This window comes from Pseudoliparis swirei, chromosome 1 (genome assembly GCF_029220125.1).
Source record: "Pseudoliparis swirei isolate HS2019 ecotype Mariana Trench chromosome 1, NWPU_hadal_v1, whole genome shotgun sequence".
Classification (NCBI taxonomy): Eukaryota; Metazoa; Chordata; class Actinopteri; order Perciformes; family Liparidae; genus Pseudoliparis; species Pseudoliparis swirei.
Window position 1 is genome coordinate 19,262,117 of NC_079388.1, and position 20,336 is coordinate 19,282,452.

The window sequence follows — 20,336 nt, forward strand, 5'->3', positions numbered from 1 at the left end:
TCATTGTCTCAGTGCCTCAGTCAGGGGGGGACATTTACATATTTTTTAGGGGGGCATTTTTCCCCCCACTGACTGAACTCAGGGGCATTTAAAAAGAAATCTGAGACACTTTTTGAAACTTTGACCTTTGTTCAAAAATAATAAATATACTTAATTAGGCTTACAGCATATGAGCAATTGTCATAGAAATGTCAATAATAAGACTATTAGGCAGTAGATTTTTTAACAGAAAACATAAATCAGACAATCAGATTCAATTGTAGTATTTAATTTCTTTGTGGTTATTTATTATTACATTTAAATTAACAATTTTCTTTGTAATACAAATATTGTATTATATAATAAAATATATGTATTTATTTGTTGTGTGTACCTACCTAGTACAGGCAACACAGATAGCACACACAACAAAGAACAACAGCGCTATTAAAGGATGAAAACGACGGGGTCATGTTCTGCCCTCCTGATATCAGGGCCAACATTATATTTCTTCCTCGTGTGTTTCTGACTCTGGACTCGAGCTTCACCTTAAAAATCTCCACCTGTCAAAGTCGGGCAGGTGAAGCTCGTCTCGTAATCACACCTCCGACTCACATCCATCACGATCAGAGCGGAGAGCGACGCAGCAGCTGCAGCGCCGACGGAGAGGAAATTGAAGTGTCACATGAAACACGTTAAACCGTATTTTGCCGACGAGCCGCCGCCGACCGGCACGCCGCGCTGGGGGGAAAACAACATTTAGGAAGGAACGATTCAAGGGTTGAAGAGGAGGAGATGGAACAATAGGGCATTGTTTTCCTCAATTGTTGAGTGGTAATCTTAGGCGGCGGCGTGAGAAACGAGGGATATGCAAACCAGAGAATGGAGGACTTAAAATGACTTTAGTATAAATAAATAAATGCATGAATAAATATAGGAATAAACAAATGTATAAATAAAAACAGGAATAAATCAATAAATGCTTAAATAAATGCATAAATAAATAAATGAATAAATACATTTATTCTTGTATTAATTTATTTATACATTTATTTAAGCATTTATTTATTTTTGTATTTATTTATACATTTATGTAAGCATTTATTTATTGATTTCTGTATTTATTTATTTATACATTTATTTAAGCATTTATTTATTCTTGTATTTATTCATGCATTTATTCATTTATTTATACTTCAGTCATTTTAAGTCCTCCATACCAGAGAGCGTGAAGGGTTGGAGTAACAATGTACAGACAACCCGAAAAGATGGTCTTCACTCCTCAAAAACTCTTTTTCTAAAATAAGATCCGTGATGAAGATGAATTCCACGTGACCTCTTCATGCTCTGATTCACAGAATGTAGTTCACCAGCAGGAATCAAGCAGCACCAAAGCGTCTGGGAGGTTTCCTCGAGTTGTCTGCGGCGGATTCGCTCAAATGAAGACACAATGTCAAGTTATAAAATGTAAGAAAAAGGCCATTGACCCTGTGGGGTCGACACATTTGGTGTTTTTAACCACGATGACCCACAAAATGAAGTCTTTTTTAAACTCCTGATCCAAACTAGAGTCGAGTTGAGTTGAGTTCAGCCGATCCTACGTCAAAGCAGCTTCTTGTTCCCGGTAGAGAACAGGAACAATTAGAAGCTTGTTAACGGTTCGGCATCTGCAACAAGACTCCGGTCCTGGACCTGATCCCAGCAGACGTCGCACAGAAACCAGACATGCAGAGCTCATCAATTATGTCCCTCAGTTCAAATATCAGTCCGGAGGCCCTTTGCCCAGGTAATGGCCCCCCCCCCCCCCCCCCCAAACCAGACGGCGTGCGGCTGAATCTGAAGCTGCAGCCGTCGCTGAGGTTAAATCAACGCCAGGATAAAGTTTGTGGGTTCCAGAGGAACACACAACGTGGCTCTGGTTTACAAGAATCCTAAAAGACGAGAAAGCAATCACCCAGGACTCAAGAGAAGGGAAGTCTGATGAGATAAGTACGGTAGAGAGAGAGAGAGAGCTTCGTCAATAAATGTTTTTTCCTAAATGTAAGAAGCATCGAGAAGGTCGCGGTCAATTTGTCGGAGATAAAGTAACAGCGGATGACATTCGCCCCCCCGTCCCCAAAAGATGAGGGTTTCGATCCCCCCCCCCCCCCCCCAACACACACAGATTGACTGGAGAGAGACGCATATCTGCAGGAAGCCATTGACCGATGCCGGCGGCGGACACCAATATGTTTTGCCTTTTGTGCAAATTGAAGAAACATAACCATAAATTGTGCGACGGCGAGTCGGTCGATCCGGCCGAGAGTCTCGAGAAACGTCTCCGAGGGGAAACCGTTCGATGGCTCCCGATCAGAGACGGACCGGCAGCCCGCGATTAATCTCCCATTACCAGCTACAGGTCGGTGGCCATTGCGAGCGGGAGGAGGGGGGGGGGGGGGGGGGGGGTCACCGAGACGTGCGGTGACAGATGCGGCCATTAAAGCTTCCACCGATGTGTGTGTGTGTGTGTGCCGTCGGACAGATTTCTATTGGCGCGATCGGGACCGTTCGTCAGACGCGGTCCATTAAGAGCGGTCGCGTTACCGAGGGCGGCACCGCCCACCCCCCAAAAAAAACGGGCAAACGTCTTCAGCATTTCATCTGGTATTGCTTACATGACGGATCATTGATCGAGTGAGTTGGATTCCCGATACGGAAAGATCCGGGGGCTTCTCTCTGTAATAATGCGGTACTGTAACCAATAACGACGCTCAAGAGAGGAACAGAAGAAGAGGTTTCTTTTCATTTCATTTTGATGACCAGGGTCAGTTTCCCCAGCATGCACGGCGGCATCTCCGGAGACTCTATACCCTTAAATGCGACGGGGGGGGGGGGGGGGGGGGAACCACTCAATCGTGACGAGAGGAACCCGCGTCGGAATGAAATGGGTCATACGGTACTTTAAATAAATATGATAATGAGGCAGGCGACCTGGCGGTTGCCGCGGGCGTTATTTATGTGATGCGGAGGGAACAGAAGGTATACTGGAACTTTAATAACACGGTTGCGAGGCGAGATTGGAAAAGGGGTCCACAGGGGGGCAAGATCTTATAAAAGGGCATTTTCCTACGAGATTTAAAGACACACTCCCGTCTTCACGGGGGGATTCGGGTGTTCCTGTTTGGGTTGAGACGAGTTCGTTGCTGACGTGCGTGCGGGCGACGTGGCGGACGTCGACTTTGGCAATACGGCGCCAGAGTTGACGGTGGAGATCAAAGCGAGGGGAAACGGACGAGGACGTGAGAGATTTGGCCTAAGACCTTCATTTCTGCATCCTGTCAATCACAAGTAATACCAAAGGCAACTGGCGCTGAGGATTCTGGGAAAGCGTTTTGCCACTTCCCTCTGAAGCTAGAGGCTTTACCCCTCCTGTTACCTTCAAATAAACATCTTTTACCCTCGAGGTCAGTTGGACTCCAGCTATTGAAACCTCCAGAAAATTATTCTAATTCCAATTAGTTCCCGTGTTTAAGCGTCAGGTACGTAATGTGTGTGATACCTAACAGCCCGTAAATAAAAGTGTGTGTAGAAGGCCGCTGTGTAAACCTGTACATGTTGGCCCCTCCCCCGCGTCATGCGTGAACTATCTGTGGTTTGCTGGTTGTGTTTGGGCCCAAAACCTTTTTGAAGATTTAAAAAATTGCATGTTATGTTATAGTGACCTCAATATCATCCAAAACAACCAACACCTATAAAATAGGTCCATAAAAAGTTTATATTTCAGCCTGGGGGTCAAATTAACCCCAAAGAACAGCGATGTGTACGAGTGTGTTTAGCACATTGAAAACATGGAATCATGTTCATTTTTTGTTTACCCAGTTGTCGTCTTTAAATAAGGAAAAGTCGTGAAATATGAAGCAAAAAACATGATGTCAATCATATGTTTTGAGACTTTAAACATCGAATGACCCCAAAGGTCACAGGAGGGTTAAACAAGTGCCTTGTGGTGAATGGAAGGTGACCCCCCCCCCCCCAGACCTCGTGGGGGGGGGGGGGGGGGGTAATGTACTTCTGATCTGCGACGCATCAAGTGCAAGTTTGTCCTCCGGCGCCGTGGATTCCCCCGGGCCTCAAAGGCAACGTTTGCGAAGGAAGTAAGAAAGAAGCGAGAGGTCAAGAGTCTTAAACGAGTGCGCCCCGATGTTTGGGCTTCTGGGTAACGGGCCTTGTACGGATCGGCGCCGTGACCCCCGAGCAGAGCGCCGACGAACCGGTCGACGAACCTCGCGTGTCTCGGGGGACTTTTTTGTGCATCTTTCGGAAGAAATACACGCGTGAAGAAAAAAGCCTCGTTAGAAGACACGCCGGTGGAACGCGACTCGATTGTTATTCGCTCGTCGTCGCCTCATTTATACGGAGCTGACAGCGGCTTCAAAACGAATAAAATAGGTCGGGTGTCGACGGTCCTACTCCTTTGTGTGTGTGTGTGTGTGTTTGTGTTTTGTTAAATCAATGCACTTTCCCTCATTGATCCGGAGCACCAGAGCTTCTTGTGCGTGCAGCTGTTTCATTAATGTTACAAGGTTACCGGCTCTTCTTTGCCCCCCCCCCCCCCCCTGCTGTGGCATCTTCTCCATCAGACCTCTGGAACCCCCCCCCCCCCCCCCCCGCAAAAGGAAATGAAGCGACCCGATTCCCGTCGCTGACATGTAATCCTGCTCCTGTGTTCTTATCAGCTCCTCCAGCATGAGAGGACGTCAATACAGCAACCACAGAGAAGACTCCTCCTCCTCCTCTCCCGCTCTCCTTTCCTTCCCCCCCTCCTCCTCTCCCCCTCCTCCTCTCCTCCTCCTCTCCTCGTCCTCTCCTCCTCCTCCTCCTCTCCTTGTCCTCCTCCCCCTCTCCTCCTCCTCCTCCCCTCCTCTCCTCCCCTCCCCCTCCTCCTTCTCCTCCTCCTCCTCTCCTCCCCTCCACCTCCTCTCCTCCTCCTCCCATCCTCCTCCTCCTCCCTCTCCTCTCCTTCCCTCCTCCTCCCTCTCTCTTCCTCCTCCTCCTCCTCCTCCTCCTCCTCTCTCCTCTCCCCTCCCTCCTCCTCCTCTCCTCCTCCTCCCTCCCCCCCTCCCCCCTCCCCTCCCCCTCTCCTTCCCCTCCTCCTCCTCCTCCCCTCTCCTCCTCCCCTCTCCTCTCCCCCTCTCCTTTCCTCCTCCTCCTCTCACCCTCCTCTCCTCCTCCACCTCCTTTCTCCTCTCCCCCTCCTCTCCTCCTCTTCCCTCTCCCTCCTCCTCCTCCCTCCTCCTCCTCCTCCCCCTCCCCCTCCTCCTCTCCTTCCCCTCATCCTCCCCCCTCCTCCTCCTCCTCCTCCCCCTCCCCCTCCTCCTCCACTTCCCTCTCCCCCTCTCCTCCTCCTCTCCTCTCCCCCTCCTCCTCCTCTCCCGCTCTCCTTTCCTTCCCCCCCTCCTCCTCCTCCCTCTCCTTCCCCTCATCCTCTCCCCCTCTCCTTTCCTCCTCCTCTCCTTCCCCTCTCCTTCCCTCCTCCTCTCCCCCTCTCCTCCCCCTCTCCCCTCCACCTCTCCTTCTCCTCCACCTCTCCTTCTCCTCCTCCTCCCCCTCTTCTGCTCCTCCTCCTCCCCTCCCCCTCATCTCCCCCTCCTCCTTTCCTTCTCCTCCTCTCCCCCTCTCCTCCTCCACCTCTCCTTCTCCTCCTCCTCTCCTCCTCCTCCCCTCCACCTCTCCTCCTCCCTCATCCTCTCCTCCTCCCCCCTCCTCCTTTCCTCCTCCTCTTCTCCCTCTCCCTCCCCCTCTCCTCTCCTCCTCCTCCCCCTCCTCTCTCCCCTCCTCCTCCTCTTCTCCCTCTCCCCCCCACTCCCCTCCTCCTCCTCCTCCTCCTCGTATTAACGCCATCTTCACACAGAGCCAGCGCCCGGGGGTCAGCCGCCAATTAAAGCCTCCGCCCTCGGGGTGGAGCAGAAGAAAGAAGAAAGAAAAAAAGAAAAAAGCCACAGATCTATAAACTCGATTTCTCTCGTCGGCCTCGACGCCACCGCGACCGGGCCGGCGTGCGGCCGCACGCTCGCCGTGATTACCGTCAGCTTTTTCCCCCCGATGTGCATTCCACGCGACGGGAGAGAAGTGAGCCGTGGTGCTCGTGAAGTGCGGCGGCGGGCGGTCATTGCTGTTTTTAGAAATATCGTCATATAGAGTCATTGGCTTAAGATACTTAAAGGACGAAAAACATCGATCCACTAACGTATCTGGTCCACACACACACACACACACGGAAGTACCCAGCTGCTGCTGTAAATACTCACTAATGTGCCAAATATGTATTAATCCACGGCTAAAAATCATCCCCAGTAAATGCTCGATGTAGCCACGTTTAGTTCTGTTTCCTGAAGCTTTTAGGGGAAAATATTCATCAGTAACCGATTATATTGGTTCAATGTAAACCGCTGAGCGACTTGATGGAGAGAAAGGTTTAGATTGATGTGAGATCCATCAGGACGTGAGTCACTTTAAAATCAATCCAAAGTGACATCATTGTGGAGACCATTTCACCACATTTCAATGTGACCAAAATAACTTCGTAAAAAGGAAAACTAAACATATGTTTCTGAATACTGAATGGATCGGTTATATTTCCTAAGTTCCTACATCTCGGCGGCTTTTAAATAGAGTTTCGCACAATTAGGACTCCAATGTGTGGCTTTTTGTTTCGTGGGGAATAAAATAAAAAGACATTTTATTTTGTACTTTGTGGGCTAACGATGGAACGAGAATGCAGGACGGCGATTTAACGAGCAGACAGGGCAGAGATGCACCTGCAGGTCAGACTCTAACGAGGCTCCGATTGGGCAGATCCCAGGTCAGACTAACGAGGCTCCGATTGGGCAGATCCCAGGTCAGACTCTATCGAGGCTCCGATTGGGCAAATCCCAGGTCAGACGTTAACGAGGCTCCGATTGGGCAGATCCCAGGTCAGACGTTAACGAGCCTCCGATTGGGCAGATCCCAGGTCAGACGTTAACTAGCCTCCGATTGGGCAGATCCCAGGTCAGACGTTAACGAGGCTCCGATTGGGCAGATCCCAGGTCAGACGTTAACGAGCCTCCGATTGGGCAGATCCCAGGTCAGACGTTAACTAGCCTCCGATTGGGCAGATCCCAGGTCAGACGTTAACGAGGCTCCGATTGGGCAGATCCCAGGTCAGACGTTAACGAGCCTCCGATTGGGCAGATCCCAGGTCAGACGTTAACGAGGCTCGGATTGGGCAGATCCCATGTCAGACGTTAACGAGGCTCGGATTGGGCAGATCCCAGGTCAGATGTTAACGAGCCTCCGATTGGGCAGATCCCAGGTCAGACGTTAACGAGCCTCCGATTGGGCAGATCCCAGTTCAGACGTTAACGAGCCTCCGATTGGGCAGATCCCAGGTCAGACGTTAACGAGAAGCGCTGCCAAACGCCTCGCTGACGGAGCGCTGACGGAGCGCCTTCGGGCGGAGCGTCAACAGCCCGCCGCAGAATGTATTGACCGGCGTGGAGCGAGCGGGTAATTGTGCTCGTGATGAGTCGACCCTCCGTGTTTACGGCCAGCCGATAAGACTTAATGAATGTCGTACGGCGGCGACGTGTTAACGGGCTGACGGGAAAACAACAACACGCACACCTGGTCTCCGTGCTCCATTCACGAGGCGATGACTTCACCCACCCCGTGTACCACGTAATGGACTTTCCCTTCTTTTATACTATTCTTAGTGACTTTGTCGGCATGCAGTTAAATAGCAATAGAAGGGCCTTAAAGACACAAGTAAAGGGTCCTGCTGGCCGGGGAACTTCTCCAGCATCCGAAAGACCAGAGAATGTGCTCCCCCCCCCCCCCCACCAAAGCCTCTGCTTCTTTTTCTGCTTTTACAAAAAATAAAGGTGAGTGCCACACAGTCCAGGATATGAAGGAGTATTCGTCGTTCTGCTCCAGCACAGACACGCCTCTGACCGTGATGAATAAATCAACTACGACGTTTGACTTTCAGTTAATATCCAGCTACGTATACAGCAGGTAGCGGTGTTTACATGCCTCTTTATGCCAGATGACAGAAAAGACACACGCCGGCAGCAGAGAGGACAAATATTAAAGATATAAATAATCTCTTTCCACATATGGAGCGTGCGGTTCGCACGCAGAGCTTTTTTCTGGAAACAGTCGGACAAACTTTGCATGAAGCGTTGGCGTCAGGCGAACGTTAAAGACGGCTCAACACCTCCGACAGGTCCTCATTCTTCAATAAGCGCCAGCGCTGCAGGTTGCGCCGCGTCCATCAAAACACGGACACGCCTCCTTCCTGCCAGCAGACGAGAAAAAGGAGCTCTCTTCTATTAATAAACGTGTTTTTGACATTGAAGGCAACACGAGGAGACGCTCAGAAGAAGATCACGGACAGAACGACGCCGGGTGTGTTTTACCCGAGTCGCTTTCTTTGCTCAAAAGTACAACGTCCTATTAAAATACTGAATAAAAATAAAAAACAAGAAAAGAAATGGAGAACAGACTTTTTACTGACGACAGCGTCTAAAATAACAGATTAGTTCCGGGGCGTTAAACCAGACGTTGTTTTTTATGGAGGCGATGAAGATGACGGAGGACCTCCGAGGACAGAAGAACGCTCGCCCGGCTGGAACATCTGCCGCTCGCCGCTCAACCGCAGCCGCGGGATCGGAGGCTCTTTATTCTCGTCCGTGCAGAAGTTTCGGAGACACAGTGAACGCCTCGAGGCGCATAAAATACATAAAACCCTCGCCAACTAAATGCAAAAGGTCTTGGGAAGGGAAAAGAAGAAGAAGAAGAAGAAGAAGAAGAAGAAGAAGAAGAAGACGAGTCCTTGAACGCTTGCTGACAACGTTTTGAAAGAAAAACTAGTTGGAGGCAGTTTTCTGTCGTGAGCTTTCTGTTAAGAGCATTAGGACATAACATAACATTACATTACATAACATAACGGAGCCAAGTTAATAATGTGCTTTCATTCTCTGAAACATCAGCGAGGGGCGGAGAGACGGCTCACATCCCTCACAACCACCAGAACACAGAGGTGACCATCTGACACCGCTTGTATTTATTTATTTCATGCCGCAGCGATGTTTTATTTAATCATAATATTGCACCGAACAGCGTATTTGACTTAGCGACACCGTCTGTTTGCAGAGCAACAGGCTCAGGCAGGAGGAGGAGAAGAAAGAGAAGTGAGCGTGAGGCCCCGGGGCCCTCACGGGCGAGGTGTGTGTAGAGGTGGAACCATAAACAGAATTACATTGAGTCGGATTACACAAAATGGATTGGATCAGTTTGGGGAGGCGGGAGAAGATAATCCGGTGCGATCCACTCTGAGGAGGTGCCAACACAGAGGAGGAGGAGGAGGGGGGGAGGGGGTCCCTTTTCAAGTCCAAATGTCAAATATCAACTCTTTATAGCAAAGTTTCGTGCAGAAAATGAGAAAACGGCTGAAAAATCCATCCGTCTCATTCTCGCGACTGAATTTCAAAATAAAAGATAAAAGATGTGAATGTGCGTTTTGGAATTATAGTTATATGTAAATAAATACGATGAGCAATGAATTCACACCGTCGGAGAAGAAGAGAAGGTGGAGGAGATCACACTCGTCCTCCGTCGCAGCATTAATTACTGTCCATCACGCGTTCATATTACTTCCTGGAGACGGAGGAGTATTCTGCTGTAGGGGTCACACAGGAAGCTGCTTTCTTTTCGGTCGTCTGAACTTTTCTCTTTTTGTATTTCCCACTAACTCATCTGTGACAGCGCTCCCGTATTGCCACTTTTATTTCCCATTCCAACTCCCGTTCAATTCCACTCCTCCGTTTTCTGTTGCTCCCCTCAGATTGCATCCCCCCCTTTTCTTCTTCTAACTGACTTCGGTACAATCCCCGAACAAATAACCTCTCCCCGGGGACAGAGACTCCTCCATCCCCTCCAACCCCTCCACACTTTTGATATATATATATATCGTGGAGTGGCGGTCAGTCACATTCCTGAATGAAATGCGATTAAAATTGGCTTTTAACGTACATTCGTAGCGCTTATGCCAAATCACGGGAAAAAAATGACAAGTGGGAAAGCAAAACCAGAATATAATCCCAATCAATGGATCAATATGTGATGGAGACGGCTACGGCGGAGGATTTATATTGTGGAGTGGCTCCTCCTCTCAATATCCGTCACGTTCCCGAATTAAATGTGCCGAAAACTGGCTTTTGACGTAGACTCGTATCGCTTATGCCAATCTAAAAAAAAAAAAAACTACAAGCGGGAAAGCAAAACCAGAATATGATCCCAATCAGGGGATCCATATGTGCCGCAGGGAAGGCGAAAGGCGGAGCTTATATTGAGGAGTGGCGATGACGTGGGCTCCTCCTTTCAATATGCGTCACGTTCCCGAATTAAATGAGCCGAAAAATTGCTTTTAATGTACATTTATAACCAATCGCGAAAAAACCTACGGGCAAAAAAAGCAAAAACCAGAATATAATCCCAATCAATGGATCTATATGTAATAGAGAAGGCGGAGCATATATATTGTGGAGCGGCGATGACCCGGGCTCCTCCTCTCAATATCCATCGAGTTCCCGAAATAAATGAGGCGAGAAATGTCTTTTAACGTACGTAACCAATCGCGAAAAAACCTACGAGCAAAAAAAGCAAAACCCAGAATATAATCCCGACGTAGAGATCGTGCGATACGGCTACGACTACGTTTTGGGTTTTGCCGACGTGTAAGAACGTTTGAGAAGAGGGAGGAGTCCAAAAGGTCCGTGTTGTGTCGACGCCCAGAAGCACCTCAGCGAGTCAGTCTCCTCATCGGCGACGGGGAGCATCGGCTGTCGGCCTCCGCCGCCACAAACAAGAGCAGCTCGCATTATTGAAGCCGCCCGGCCGGACTCGGAGCCCGGCGCCGTGCGGGCGGCACGTGCACGTTGCTCTGGGGTTTCAAACACGCACGCGGCGTCGAGACGGCAGCGGCTTGTTCAATAGGGTCGGGTACCGGCCCCCCTGAACACGTGGAGACCGACGAGCAGCCTGAACTCAGATTAGTACCGGAACGTTGATCGCAAGTCTTGCATTCAAAAGAGTAGGACAACAAATACTAAATTAGCCATTATAACCGTGTTTAAGCTAGCTCGTAGCTCATAGCTCGTAGCTAGCGCTAGCTACGAGGTGAGGTCTGATCTCCGTTGTTCGTCAGTGCTCCACGAGAACGGCTTCTACAGGGAATCTGGCCGAAGAGGTTTTTAATGTCCTCACTGTGTGTATTTTTTTATAGTTCCGGTTCAGGCACCGGTATCGTTTTAAAGTACCGGTTTAGCACCGGTATCGGTAAAAAACTCAAACGATACCCATCCCTGGTGTTCAACAGCCTCGACCATCTCTAAGTCAACAGGTGGAGCACCTGGTGGAGCCGTGTGCCAGGTGGAGCTGCAACCAACCAACAGATGGAGACGAGTAAATGCAATGAATTAAATGAATATGTTTGTGACGTTTTAGCAGAAAACAGAATCTTCAGAACTTCAAAATGTATTTAGTGTTTAACGGGATGTGCTGTACGTTGTAAATGCATCATTGTTTGAGATCGAGTGTCTCCTCATCACAGTGAGAGTTTAAACCCTCACAGGAGGACAGACACAGCTCAGACCGGCCGACACGACCAGCTTCTGCTTGTTTTTCTTTATTCCAAACTGTTTACCTAATCACGCATTCTCACCGCGAGCCAGAAACAAAAGGGACAAAACGACCACGCATGGCCGGCCGCGGCGTGGCCGCCAGCAGCCTCGCGCGGCCTTCGCCCGGCAGCAGGCGTTCGATCCTCTGCTGTCTGGTTGTCTGTTTGTTTGCATGCACAACAAAACAAACACAAATGAATCACGTTAGTATTCCAGGTTTGACATTTTAACTCCGCCGGAGAGGATCGAGTGTTGGCACGGAGTCGACGCCGCGGCGGCGCCGGCTCGTTATTGCCGCGACGGGCGAGAACACGCATCCCCGCGTTAGCCGTGGAATCGATGCGGGGACGTCTGTTAACGAGACGCCGTGAGCTTCTCAGCGGGGGGGGGGGCTGCCCGTGTTAGTCCTGGCCTACATTTCACCAAACACACACACACACACACACACACACACAGCGCTGCCTGTCTGAATGCAGAGCAGGTCCCCCATCCGCCCTCTCAGTTCACTTGGCGAGTTCGCTGCATCCTGCGGGGGTCGAGTCACCGGTCGGCTCCGGCCTCTGGGTCCGGGGGGCGGATCCACGGGTCGTTATTATCGTTATCAAGCGCCGTTTTCCCCCCCGCAACAAAACGATATCGCTGCCTTGTGATCCCAGGCCAAAGCGTTCCCCCGTTCACCTCTGGGTATTCTAACCCGGGAACTCGAGCGCGGCTAAAAATACCCGAGATGGAAATGTATGAATTAACAATGGGGCGTCACGTCTGAAATATGGATATGCGTTTCCCCCACCTGCTCAGTCGGTGCAGATAATGTATGCTGTTGTTGTTGTTGTTGCTGTTCTTTGTGGGTAAACTAGCTGAGGATCTTAATTCATTGCGAGCCTCGTGCCGAGCTCCTGCTGTGGGGTCTCCAATGAAAGGCACGAGATACGGAGTGTGTGCAGCACTGAGGTCCTCCTGAACACAGCTCTGCATCCACACTCACATCTGGGACTTTATATTTGAACATGCTATTGTTTCAACAACTTCACAGTTGGATATGCGTCATAATGTGAAGCGATGTGGAAGATAATCCAGTCAAAAACATGTGATAATCACAATAATCCTAAAAATGGCGTTTGGCATTGTTCCTGAAAGATGTAGGAGTCACATGCATATAAACACTTTATCATATGAATCAAAATGTAATGGGTTCTCTTGAAGCTGCTTCCTCAGCTCAGACTTATGTGTTTCCAATCACATGGTTTCTGTTTAAATAATAATTAAACGTAACATTGTTACTCCCATGAATATACAACAACCGCCCTTGGACTTTTTTGTTACAATACAAAAAAAATTACATTACAAGAAAGTTACAACAAATGTACAGCACCTTTACTACCACAACGTTACTATGACAACGTTCCTACAACAACAACGTTCCGACAACAACAACGTTCCGACAACAACAACGTTCCTACAACAACGTTACTATGACAACGTTACATAAACAACGTTACTACCACGTTACTATGACAACGTTACTCTGACAATGTCACTACGAGATTGTTACTACCACTACAACGATACTACAACGATACTACAACAACAACGTTACTACTACTACAACGTTACTATGACAATGTCACTACTACAATCTTACTACCACAACATTACTATGACGTTACTATGACAATGTCACTACCACAACGTTACTATGACAACGTTACAATGACAATGTCACTACAACATTGTTACTACTACTACAACGATACTACAACAACAACGTTACCACTGCTACAACGTTACTATGACAATGCCACTACTACAATGTTACTACCACAACGTTACAACTACTACAACGTTACGACTACAACATTACTATGACAATGTCACAACTTCAACGTTACTACTACATTACAACTACTACAACATTACTACTACTACGTTACTACTACTACGTTACTACTACGTTACTATGACAATGTCACTGCTACAATGTTACTACCACAACATTACAACTACTACGTTACGACTACAACATTACTATGACAATGTCACTACTACAACGTTACTACTACAACATTACAACTACTACAACATTACTACTACAACGTTACTACTACTACGTTACTATGACAATGTCACTACTACAATGTTACTACAACAACATTACAACTACTACAACGTTACTATGACAATGTCACTACTACAATGTTACTACCACAACGTTACTACTACTACGTTACTACTACAACATTGCGGAAAACAACGTTGCGTACAACCGCGTTGAATCCACGTTTACTTTTAGTTTCCCACAGGACCCACACAGCGTTCACCAGGGTGAAAGTCTGTTTTGTTTGTTTCGTAATGCTTCATGTTGATGTTTTCTTTTTTATAATGTGCGATTTTTATTGTAGATATGTTTTAAATATTTCAGTTGATTGTGTTGAAACTGAAAACACTGAGCCTCCTCCTGACATGTAAAGCAGTAGAACTACCAGAACTGTAAGCCAGAAAACGTACTTTAACGCCCAGTTCTCCCACAGGCTCAACTCGTTGTGTTCTTTGTGTCCTCCATGTTTACTTCAGTGGAGACAACAGCAGACGCAGTGAACTAAAAAAGGGATTACAAGAAGATGTATTTCTATTGTCGGGGTCCAATTATGGAATAACGTTAAAATGGATGTAAGAATGGTGAACTCCTTTTTGGTGTTCAAAGGAATTTTTATAAAACAATTCTTGAGAGTTATGTGTGATTGAAATGTATTTATATGGAAGATGTATGTGGATGTATATCTGTGTATATGTATATATTATTTATACATTTTCTTTCTTATTTTTATTTATTTTATATACATTTTCTGATTGGTTTGTTGATTTATTTAGGATAAGAATATATAAGCATATTTTTGGTTCTACCTCTTCAGTATTTTTTGTTTTGGATATTATATCGGATAATATTGAATTGTATTTGATTGACTGAATAAAATACACACACACACATGTTCTCTGTATATAGAAATGGTCCTCGTGGGTTAGGAGCTCCACCAATGGCCTCGAATTTCTCAACGCCCAACCCCCCCCCCCCCCTCATCCCAGCGCTCCGACTACATTGCTCCCCTAATTTCTCCCGAATGGGAAGTCTCTCCAGACCTGGAGGGTAATCTCGTATTCACCGTTTGCACACAGTGAAACTCTACAGTTACTCGAGCTCCGTCCCCTCGCCAATTGCATAATCGAGTCCAGGACTCATCAGCAAGATGGCAGAAGAAGAGCTCCATTAAGCTGAGTCCCATCTGTTGTGGAAGAGAGAGATAACAGTGTTTACGGGTCTTTTGGAGGCGTGGCAGACTTTCTGGGTTTCGGGGGCCAAATGGTGTGTGCACCGCGGAGTTCAGTTTACTTCACGAAATGTCACAGATTATTAATTCTGCTTTTCGCGATGGTGTCCGACTGACATTTTTTGGTGCATGAATCACAAACTAACTTTAGTAATATAGTGCTTTACCAATACGCTATTTGAATTAAAACACAGAGGGAACATTTAATCTTATATTCTATTTTTTTGGGTGCTTTTCCTGCATTGAGAATTCCATAAATTTTAAGCAGTTTTTGGGGGGAAATGGCCAAAATATGTGCAACTAGAACGGGCACTTGGTAGAGCGCATACCTTCGCATATCACAAGATTGGGCATTGAATTATGAACATTTTGGCATTAGTTGCATGCCAATTGGATAGAAATTGACCGTGCTATGGTAAAAATAAGATTTTGACCTTTTCATGACCTTGACCTTGACCTTTGACCCGATCAATCCCAAAATCTAATCAAATGGTCCCCGGATAATAACCAATCATCCCACCAAATTTCATGCGATTCAGTTTTAAACGTTTTGACTTATGCGAATAACACGCACGCACGCATCCAAATACACGGCAATCAAAACATAACCGTCCACATTTTCAATGCGAAGGTAATAACTCGACATACCTACTGCAGAGACTTTGTATTCGGGAGGAATCGTTCAACTTTGCATATAGTATTCACTCAGGGCTCAGGTCTGTCTCTCACTGAGGCGAATATGTGTTCTTAGAAGAAGAAAAAGAGGCTAACCCATATCTTAACAAAAGAAGTGCCGAGTAAAACCCGCCGTATCTGGATTGAATGTCCCGCACTGCACATGAATCAACTCTCTGGGAGACGCGTTCACCCCGCGGGCTTCGATCCACGCCGTCTCGGCATCGCATCCATAACTCCAACACACGCCGAGAGAGAGAAGAAGACTTTCATTACACACATCACTGTGTTTAAAGGACGGGAGACAGGCCGCCGGCTCTTTACCATTTCATCCTCACAGCGAGGCTCTTCGTGAAGCCTGTTGGTTTGTCGGGAGGCGTCTGAGGACGTTGTCAGACTCCCGACAATTTACCAAATTTAATTTGACCTCAAAACCCAAACAAAGAGGACGAATAATGATAGTAGGGGGGAAGGTTTTTGAGATCAGTTACTTTGATTCATTCAATTAATCAAGTAGTCCATCGAAAGAAAGGAAATAACTCTTGTCGTAATCGATTAGCCTGATAATTTAGATTATTACCTTCGCATTGAAAATGCGGACGATTATGTTTTGATCGCCGTGTATTTATTTATTTATTTATGTATTTGTATGCGTGTCATTCGCGTAACAAAAAAAGTTGTAAACCGAATCGCATGAAATTTGGTGGGATTGGTTATTATCTGGAGACCATTTGATTAGATTTTGGGATTGATCGGGTCAAAGGTCAAGGTCATGAAAAGGTCAAAATCTTCTTTTTACCATAGCGCGGTAAATTTATATCCAATTGATTCAAGATTCAAGATTCAAGATTCAAGATGTTTTATTTGTCACATACACACACAGGGTGTGCAGTGAAATGAAAGTGGCAATGCTCAGCAGGAATGTGCAAGGGCAACAAGTACACACTATTTACAAATAAAAAACAACACAATATTTACAGTAAGTGTGTGTGTGTGTGCCTAAGAGGGGCAGTTGTGTGGGTCTATGTGGGGGTCCTGGTGAGGTCGGAGTTCACAATCCTGATGGCCTGAGGAAAGAAACTCATCCAACTAATGCCAAAATGTTCATAATTCAATGCCCAATCTTGTGATATCCGAAGGTATGCGCTCTACCGAGTGCCCATTCTAGTTTCTAAAGCAAAGATGCCCAATATTTTGAAGCGCAAGCTGAATGCTCAGGAGGACTTTATTCATTTTTACCATTTTATTGTAAACTGAATTTCTTTGAGCTTTTTTAAACCCAGGGTTCTTACACATTTTGACGAATGGATTTCCAGGACTTTTCCAGGACTTTAAACCAAATGTCCGTGACCAAACTGAAATCTCAGTATAAACATGAAAAATGTAGAAAATGTTGCGTATTGAGAGCACACGCCGGCTTATATTTTGAGCGTCTTTCTTTAAAAAAACATATTAATTATTTCAAACTCTGCGTAAATGAGCACGTGATTATAACACATTTCCATGACTTTTCCAAAACTTTTATGATTTAAGTTTTTTCCATGACTTTTCCAGGCCTGGAAATGACCATTATAAAATTCCATGACTTTTCCAGGTTTTCCATGACCGTACGAACCCTGGAAACCGTCAGTCTGCTGCAGCGTCTTTTGTCGGCCAGGAGACTTGAAGAGGCGCTTCATGAATGCAAGTCCATATGTTCAGCTATAGAGCTCCTGGCCGGACTTCAAGTCCAACCAACCGATCAATTGATTTATTTTTAAAAAGCACAATCGGCAGATCAAAAACGAGGATGAAAAACAAGCAACTGTATATTTGTATCTGGGGTTTAGGGGGGGGGGCGGATAATACCCAGGAAAAGTGATTGTTTCGTGAAATTTAGTCACGCCTCGCTTTGCAGGGGCACCATTTGGAGCCATTTGGAGGAGCCCCTCGAGGAGCCGAGCGATGGGAGGCGTCGGGCCAGAAGGGAGTACAAAATAAAAAACACAACTGCATCTGGAGGTTCAATTCAATTAGTGACAGTGCAGCGGGGGCTGTTTACAGACTAGTGCTCCTTGTCTTGCTCTTCCCCTCAAAGCCAACAACAGTGCTGCCAGACTCCAGACGACAAAGCCCATGAGTGGTACTTAAGGATCCACTTGGATGCTATAAAAGTGCGCTTCCCACCACATGAGTTGTTTTTTTTTGCTTTGCACTGCGTCTGAAGGAGTGCAAGAAGATTCTTGACGGCTTCAAAGCGGAAGACGGGATGTGCAACGGATTAATTAAAGCGTCCACGAGAGCTGCCGCCGCCGCTGCTCCATCCTTTCCAAATCCAGTCACTTCAAAGGCAGGAAAACACATGTACATTTGAATAAGAGTGTGATTATTTCCGCAGCTTACACACACACACACACACGTCTGCTTGTCGCCTGCAAAAACTGGGATGCCATGCAGGTGGTTTTAGTCCTCCATCCCTATAACCTGTTGGCTGTGTGATATCATCTGAAAACAATAGGTGCAAAATTCAACTTTGCCATCAATTAAAGCTTTTTTTTTTTCCTCCAGCATTGTGCCTGATTAAAAACCAGCAACAAAAGGCTCATTTAGAGATAAAAGGTTTCCTTCTTTCAACAAGAAATGTCTTATAGTTTATTAAATCTCTATGCAGGTGCTTCAACCCTTTTAAAGAGGTTTTTATTCCTGATTTCTACACACCACATGGCTATGACATACTTGCTGCATAACAACTTGGCGAAGCAGCCATGCTGCTTTCTTCTTCTTCGGTGTGACCAAACCGGGAATTGTAAGTAGACCCACAAAAATAAATAAACCCTCTTATTTATAACTTGAAGTAGGCGTAGTGGAGTCATGTCGCCCGCAGCACACTAGCCGTGTGTGTTGTCGGAGTCAAACGCCAAAAAAATTACATTTCACGGCAGCTATAAACTGTTTACTTCAGTTGTTAAAAGCCAACCGACATGTTTACCTTGATCCAGCAGCCGCAGGGAGTGCTGAAAAGACGGATCCAGCGTGTCCTTCTCTGCCATAAGCTCCGGCAAGTACTTTTCGCTCTCCATTCTCACGCACGGGCTTTTAAAAAAAAAGACTTCAATGTTTAATTCAAGTCCAAAAAAATAAAATAAAAAACTTGCTCGACGTCCACACGGCTCCAAAGTTTAGGGGGGGGGGGGGGCTCCTCCGAATATTTTCTTTTTTTCGCGGGGCGATATTGTCATTCGCGCTCGAGCATAATTTCTCAGTGGTCCTCGCGGCACGCACGCGCACAAGACAAACACGCCTAAAGGGATAAATCAACTAAATGTGACCGGGAGGTTTTTTATCCCCATCGAGAAGTTGTTGTTCAGCCAGCAAGAGCCCCCGATACACGCATCACAGCCCGGCTCCTCTCGCTCTCGGCTCCCTCTCGCAGCATCCGGTGCTGAAAGTGAGGGACAACAACGGCTGCGGCGCGCGACACCGCAGCCCCGCGAAAAAAAGGGGGCGGGGCGACGCGACAGAGCTGTCCGCGGTGCTGAATTACCATAAACTTCCCATGAACACCGGCGGCGGTTCGGAGATGACGCCGAGTTTAGGGATATTGAGCCCGCATTTGATGTCAAAGTAAAGAGTAATGTTTGTGTTCGTGTTAATAAGTCATGTAGGAGCGAAACAATATGACAGGATCATATTAACATATATTAAAAAGCATGAAGCCAGATGATTTCCCCTGTTGACGTTATACACATCAGCCACACCTGGGACCAATTACAGCGCTGATTAAAAGAACGGTCGTCCAATATGGCGGCTGCTTCACGTTGAAGACCCAGAACTACATGGCGACCCAACAGGGGCGGACCAAGGCTTTGTAAAGATTCGGGGGCCACCAGAGAGAATGCAAGATTTTAAATTATTATTTCCCCCCCCTCCATTTAAACCATAATCCTACACATGTTGAGGACTGTTACTCTTGCTTTAAAAAAGAGTTGCGGCAGAAGAGTAACCCCTTGAGCACCTGTCAGCACCTTTGTTTCCGTATAGTTTGCAAGCCGCCGGCGTCATGTTGAGAGCCAACCTCGTATTTATAGAACCTTGATGGTTGCGTTGCATACATATTTTGGGGTGTAGGAATTTGGCGTAAACAGCTTCACTCGGGAAACCTATATTTGGTTTAACCGTGTTCGAGAAGAGTTCACAAAATTAACATTTAGCCGGCAAATCCACATTTGCGTATGGGTCAAATTGCTAAATACATCTGGGAAGTAAATCAAAAAACAACTCACAGCGAATATAAGGCTTTTTGGGATGAAAGCAGGTGATATTTATACATTTCTATGCTGATGATGCTCACCTGTCATATTTTCAAATCGGTTGGTACAGTAAAGTAACCGGAAGATCTCATGAGGCTACATAATAGCCTCTTTACTCATTCAAGTTAATTGATTAGGAGCTCATGACTCCTTAGCTTGCGTTTCCTTGTTAGGACAACGTGTCAATAGTTCTCAGGAAAAATCCATTCCCCTTCTCGTAGGTCAAGCATGCCTTTGTCCCGCGGGCGTGTTTATGAATTCATTAATTTAGACAACCGTGTTGTTTAGGAAACAAAAAGCAGAGACAAACCTGGCGAGTCTCCAGTTAGATAACAGACAGTGACACTGTGGTGTCATTACAAAAATTA

At 46.6% G+C, this 20,336-nt stretch overlaps 1 protein-coding gene across 1 annotated transcript in view; it reads right to left on the reverse strand.

Moving 5' to 3' along the window:
- khdrbs3 (KH domain containing, RNA binding, signal transduction associated 3) overlaps positions 1-19,087 on the reverse strand; it is a 95,723-nt gene extending 76,636 nt beyond the window's left edge. The window contains exon 1 of the mRNA XM_056428663.1: positions 18,648-19,087. Within this exon, the coding sequence (XP_056284638.1) occupies positions 18,648-18,738 (91 nt within the window). The 5' untranslated portion in view covers positions 18,739-19,087. The remainder of the gene's footprint in view (positions 1-18,647) is intronic.
- Positions 19,088-20,336: the final 1,249 nt, after the last annotated feature.